Source organism: Gigantopelta aegis, chromosome 13 (assembly GCF_016097555.1).
Source record: "Gigantopelta aegis isolate Gae_Host chromosome 13, Gae_host_genome, whole genome shotgun sequence".
Taxonomy (NCBI): domain Eukaryota; kingdom Metazoa; phylum Mollusca; class Gastropoda; order Neomphalida; family Peltospiridae; genus Gigantopelta; species Gigantopelta aegis.
Window position 1 is genome coordinate 4,126,924 of NC_054711.1, and position 6,977 is coordinate 4,133,900.

Below are 6,977 nucleotides of genomic sequence, written 5' to 3' on the forward strand. Positions count from 1 at the left end.
CAGCGTTCGGTCGATGCGCGGTCGATGTGGGATCAATCCCCTTCGGTGGGCCCATTGGGCTATTTCTCGTTCCAGCCAGTGCACCACGACTGGTATATCTAAGGCCGTGGTATGTACTACCCTGTCTGTGGGATGGTGCATATAAAAAATCCCTTGCTGCTAATCGGAAAGAGTAGCCGATGAAGTGGCGACAACGGGTTTCCTCTCTCAATATATGTGTGGTCCTTAACCATATGTCTGACGCCATATAACCGTAAATAAAATGAATTGAGTGCGTCGTTAAATAAAACATGCCTTCTTTATCATGTAATGTTACAGATCAGGTTTGAATTTCATGGAGATTTAACCCATTTTTCATAGAGTTCTTGATGTTGGGAGATACGAAAATGTGTTGTGCTCGGTAGAGGACATGTATTGCTTTAGCAGTACTCTCAGAATGCCTGTTTATATTTGATTTTGTTATTAGTAAAAAAAAACCCCACCTATCACCGTTAGCTGAGGCGAAGTTCTCGTATCACTGCATCTCTTCAAAACAAATGCATATTTTCTATAAACACTGCCATACCGCGAACGAATTTACAGGTAGTGTCAGTTCGCGTTACTAAGTGCTTAACCGACAACTGTTGATGTACGGAAATTAAACATATCTCCACTTTTTCCAGTCAATGACAATGAAACGGTATAAGGAAAACGATTCAGTCATTGGGATTAATTTTTCATTGTTCGCCAAGATAATAGGGGAGAATATCAGTACAGAATATCCACAATGGAAAATCATTAACGAATAAACCACAATGCGCACGCGCAGGCAGTTGGCGCATCCATGCGATAGTACTTTCTTGACCATAAATCCTCATTTGGTTACCAGCGCGGCTCGTCTTTGGAAGATGGTGTATTGTTGCCGTTAATGAGAAAACACATATTTATTTAATTCCAGTATATTGTATGGTTGGGCTGTTCTTTTTTAAAAGAGTTTGTGAGCGATTCACTACCCAACGTGCTTGTGTGATGTTATAAATACTGCATGTAAGTATGTTTGACATTTTTATTGGTTATATATTTGATAATATTTAAAATAATATATATTTTTTATACATGATTTTTTTCAATTTGTCATCGTCGTCGCCGTCGTCGTCGTCGTCATCATCATTATCATCATCATCATCATCTTTTTCTTCTTCTTTTTTTTCTTCAGTTTTATTCTAACAAATATTCTAATTTGTCTGAAAAAACATTTTTAAAAATATTTTTTATATGACATGGCAGGCCTGTAGGACGACATTTTAAATGGTGGCGGTGGGGGGGGGGGGGGGGGCATTATCTTGAGTGGAGGGATCACAGTCTCTTGTTGGTGGGGAGAGGGTCACAAACCCGAATTTTATCTTTATTTATATAGAGTAGTAAAAAAAACCTGTACATTTTCGTCAGGCCTGTATAGGGTGTATGGTACTAAAATAATAATAATAATGATTTTTTTTTTATTCAAAAGATAGACCACGATCATATATATTTGCATCTGTGTTTTATCAAGTAGTAATCTCTATTAGTAGTAACCGGCCTCGGTGGCGTCGTGGTTAGGCCATCGGTCTACAGGTAGGTACTGGGTTCGGATCCCAGTCGAGGCATGGAATTTTTAATCCAGACACCGACTCCAAACCCTGAGTGAGTGCTCCGCAAGGCTCAATGGGTAAGTGTAAACCTCTTGCACCGACCAGTGATCCATAACTGGTTCAATAAAGGCATGGTTTGTGCTATCCTGCCTGTGGGAAGCGCAAATAAAAGATCCCTTGCTGCCTGTCGTAAAAGAGTAGCGGGGTTCCTCTAAAAAAACCAGTGTCAGAATGACCATATGTTTGACGTCCAATAGGCTATGATAAGATAAAAAAATCAATGTGCTCTAGTGGCGTCGTTAAATAAAACAAACTTTACTTTCTATTAGTAGTAGTAGTAGTAGTAGTAGTAGCAGCAGCAGTTTTAGTAATAACAGCAGCAGCGGTGGTAGTAGTAGTATTAGTAGTATTGGTAGTAGTAGTAGTAGTTGTTGTAGTAATAGCATCAGCAGCAGTAGTAGTAATAGTAGTAGTGGTGTTGGTAGTAGTAGTGGCAGTAGTAGTTGTAGTAGTAGTAGTAGTAGTGGTAGTAGTAGTAGTAGTGGTAGTAGTAGTAGTAGTAGTGGTAGTAGTAGTAGTAGTGATAGTAGTAGTAGTAGTAGTAATAGTATTGGTAGAAGTGATAGTAGTAGTGGTGGTGGTGGTAGTAGTAGTGGTGATGGTGGTAGTAGTAGTAGTAGTAGTAGTGGAAGTAGTGGAAGTAGTAGTAGTAGTAATAGTAGTAGTAGTAGTGGCAGTAGTAGTTGTAGTAGTAGTAGTGGTAGTAGTAGTAGTAGTAGTGGTATTAGTAGTAGTAGTAGTAGTAGTAGAAGTAGTAGTGATAGTAGTAGTGGTGGTGGTAGTAGTAATAGTAGTAGTAGTAGTAGTAATAATAGCAGCAGCAGCAGCAGTAGTAGTAGTAGTATTGGTAGTAGTAGTAGTAGTAGTAGTAGTAGTAGTAGTAGTAGTAGTAGTAGTAGTAGTAGTAGTAGTAGTAGTAGTGGTAGTAGTAGTAATAGTAGTAGCAGAGGCAGTAGTAGTAGGAGTAGTAGTAGTAGCAGCAGCAGCAGCAACAATAGTTATACGCTGCAGCTAGGAGTTGTAGCCACATATGTTACTATTGTCGTCCATGAGATTTGATTTGGTAGTATACACCCTAATAGAGGTCTTCAAAACAAAGTTATATTACGGAATATTTACATTTCATATTTTCTTTAAACTATTTGATACACCGATTTTGCCAATTTTGTTATATGGGCCTGAACTATGTTTTTTTTTAACAGTTTGAATGTATTGAAAGAATGCAATTTTTAAAGTTTGAACGTATAGAAAGAATGCAATACATGCAACTGTTTTTTAAATGTTTCTTAAATATGCTCCTAATGTCATGGTATTAGAGGAATGCAGAAGATATTTGATATATCACAATTCTATAATTAGATGTATACAATATTGGATAGAACTGATACAAATGCCTAATTTTAGATATCCACATAGAGCGTACAATACGCTATATTCTTTAGATAGTGCAGGAAGATATACATGGGCTACTGCTATTAAGAAAACCCGTTATTTTCTCTAGGGTTTGGATATGTGTGGAGTGCTCAGGATGCGGGAGACGTGCCATTATTTTTAGCGGAATTTAAGCAAATAATTAAAGATATAAAAAATCAACAGTGGATTGCAAAAATTAACTCTAGTAGTAGATGTAATATATGTAGAGGCAGAATTATATGTTACATGTCCAGGGTCCCTTTCCACGAAGCGAGCTTAACACTAAGATCACCTTAAAGCATAAGGTAGCTATGCACTTAAGATGATCTTAGGGTTAAGATCGCTTTGTAGAACGGGGCCCAGGGCCCAATTTCACAAAACATCGTAAGCCTAGTTTTGCACGTAAACGTAAATCTACGACTAAAATACAATTCGTATTACTATTATAGTACACATATTTTATTTTATTTTGTCATTAAAATGCTCCATCTTCCGTAATGGTGTAATTGTGTGAATGAAACAGATGCCAACACGTGTAAACGTATGTCCGGTATAACTGCTGTCGCAGACGTAAACTTACGATGTTTAGTGAAATGGACCCCAATCTAATTAAAATTAGCTCCACTATTAGTATTACATGTGGATCTAACACCAGCCAGTTGGAGCTCATGTCCACCAATCAAAACCTTACTTGCAGAATCATGCCAGTGATTTAAAAATAATTTGAAAACATTCCGAATTATCCTGAGGGTATACATGTTTCGTGTGAATTACGAATGCCTTAAAACATGTTTTATTTTATAAAATAAATAATTTGTAATGTAAAACTGAAGACACTTTTTTTCTTTTTTTTTCTTATAAATAAATAAATAATTTTTAATGTAAAATTGAAGACTGATAACCCACCCCGTACGTATTGGTATGGTTCGCTGTACTGCGGCCACTGAAATAGACTCGCCCGATATTTTTAGAATTTGTATGCTCCCAAATAACTTATAAAAGGCGAAGTGTGATTGGTCAATATTTAAATTATTATTTACAGACGAAATGTTACCTGGACACTGGGGCCTACGCAGTGTTGTTAGTTTTAAATCACTGGCAGGATTCTGCAAGTAAGGTTTTGATTGGTGGACTCGAGCTCCAACTGGCTGGTGTTAGATCCACATGTAATAGTGGAGCTAATTTTAATTAGATTGAATTGACCCTTGCACTTTAATTGTATACGAGAGATATAGCACGTATCAGAATGCGTGCGGTTGGTTTAGCAGTCGATGAGGGGAGATATATCGGTTTAAATAAAATAGAATGACATGTAAACGTAGAGTGGAAACCCGCTACATTTTTCTGTTAGTAACAAGGGATCGTTTATATTCACCATCCCATAGATTTACCAGTCGTGGAGCACTGGCTGGAACGAAAAATAGTCCAAATGGGCCCATCGACGGGAATCGATCCCAAACCGACCGCGCATCAAGCGAGCGCTTTACCACTGGGCTACGTCCCGGCCCTGTTTATCTCTTACGTGTGTGCAACTACATACATTTACAATGCCTAAACGCCTGCATTTCTCGTTCCAGCCAGTGCACCACGACTGGTATATCAAAGGCCGTGGTATGTGCTATCCCGTTTGTGGGATGGTGCATATAAAGGATCCCTTGCTACCAATGAAAACAAATGTAGCGGGTTTCGTCTCTATGACTGTGTCAACAGTGACCATATATATGTTTGACATCCAATGATTAATACATCAATGTGCTCTAGTGGTGTCGGTAAAGAAAAAAAAACTTAAGAAAAACATGCTTCGTATATTCAGCCCTTTATTTTGACGGACTCGCTTTCGTGTCTACAAGCTTTACAAAACATGAATCTGGGACATCCCTTAACATAGGCGTACGGGCTACCATTGTTGTAGAGGGGGTAGGCTGGCCTTCGTGTCTACAAGCTTTACAAAACATGAATCTGGGACATCCCTTAACATAGGCGTACGGGCTACTATTGTTGTAGAGGGGCAGGCTGGCCTTCGTGTCTACAAGCTTTACAAAACATGAATCTGGGACATCCCTTAACATAGGCGTACGGGCTACCATTGTTGTAGAGGGGCAGGCTGGCCTTCGTGTCTACAAGCTTTACAAAACATGAATCTGGGGCATCCCTTAACATAGGCGTACGGGCTACCATTGTTGTAGAGGGGCAGGCTGGCCTTCGTGTCTACAAGCTTTACAAAACATGAATCTGGGGCATCCCTTAACATAGGCGTACGGGCTACTATTGTTGTAGGGGAGCAGGCTGGCCTTCGTGTCTACAAGCTTTACAAAACATGAATCTGGGACATCCCTTAACATAGGCGTACGGGCTACCATTGTTGTAGAGGGGCAGGCTGGCCTTCGTGTCTACAAGCTTTACAAAACATGAATCTGGGGCATCCCTTAACATAGGCGTACGGGCTACTATTGTTGTAGAGGGGCAGGCTGGCCTTCGTGTCTACAAGCTTTACAAAACATGAATCTGGGACATCCCTTAACATAGGCGTACGGGCTACCATTGTTGTAGAGGGGCAGGCTGGCCTTCGTGTCTACAAGCTTTACAAAACATGAATCTGGGACATCCCTTAACATAGGCGTACGGGCTACCATTGTGTAGAGGGGCAGGCTGGCCTTCGTGTCTACAAGCTTTACAAAACATGAATCTGGGACATCCCTTAACATAGGCGTACGGGCTACCATTGTTGTAGAGGGGCAGGCTGGCCTTCGTGTCTACAAGCTTTACAAAACATGAATCTGGGACATCCCTTAACATAGGCGTACGGGCTACTATTGTTGTAGAGGAGCAGGCTGGCCTTCGTGTCTACAAGCTTTACAAAACATGAATCTGGGGCATCCCTTAACATAGGCGTACGGGCTACTATTGTTGTAGAGGGGGTAGGCTGGCCTTCGTGTCTACAAGCTTTACAAAACATGAATCTGGGGCATCCCTTAACATAGGCGTACGGGCTACCATTGTTGTAGAGGGGCAGGCTGGCCTTCGTGTCTACAAGCTTTACAAAACATGAATCTGGGGCATCCCTTAACATAGGCGTACGGGCTATTATTGTTGTAGAGGAGCAGGCTGGCCTTCGTGTCTACAAGCTTTACAAAACATGAATCTGGGACATCCCTTAACATAGGCGTACGGGCTACTATTGTTGTAGAGGGGCAGGCTGGCCTTCGTGTCTACAAGCTTTACAAAACATGAATCTGGGGCATCCCTTAACATAGGCGTACGGGCTATTATTGTTGTAGAGGAGCAGGCTGGCCTTCGTGTCTACAAGCTTTACAAAACATGAATCTGGGACATCCCTTAACATAGGCGTACGGGCTACCATTGTTGTAGAGGGGCAGGCTGGCCTTCGTGTCTACAAGCTTTACAAAACATGAATCTGGGGCATCCCTTAACATAGGCGTACGGGCTACTATTGTTGTAGAGGGGCAGGCTGGCCTTCGTGTCTACAAGCTTTACAAAACATGAATCTGGGACATCCCTTAACATAGGCGTACGGGCTACCATTGTTGTAGAGGGGCAGGCTGGCCTTCGTGTCTACAAGCTTTACAAAACATGAATCTGGGACATCCCTTAACATAGGCGTACGGGCTACTATTGTTGTAGAGGAGCAGGCTGGCCTTCGTGTCTACAAGCTTTACAAAACATGAATCTGGGGCATCCCTTAACATAGGCGTACGGGCTACTATTGTTGTAGAGGGGCAGGCTGGCCTTCGTGTCTACAAGCTTTACAAAACATGAATCTGGGGCATCCCTTAACATAGGCGTACGGGCTACTATTGTTGTAGAGGGGCAGGCTGGCCTTCGTGTCTACAAGCTTTACAAAACATGAATCTGGGACATCCCTTAACATAGGCG

At 41.2% G+C, this 6,977-nt stretch overlaps 1 protein-coding gene across 1 annotated transcript; it reads left to right on the plus strand.

The window, feature by feature from the left end:
* Window positions 1–1,943: 1,943 nt before the first annotated feature.
* Window positions 1,944–2,543, plus strand: LOC121387523 (uncharacterized protein DDB_G0271670-like; the record flags this gene model as incomplete). Its single annotated transcript, XM_041518671.1, has 1 exon — window positions 1,944–2,543. A coding segment is annotated over one exon (600 nt), but the record flags the coding sequence as incomplete, so codon positions are not given.
* Window positions 2,544–6,977: the final 4,434 nt, after the last annotated feature.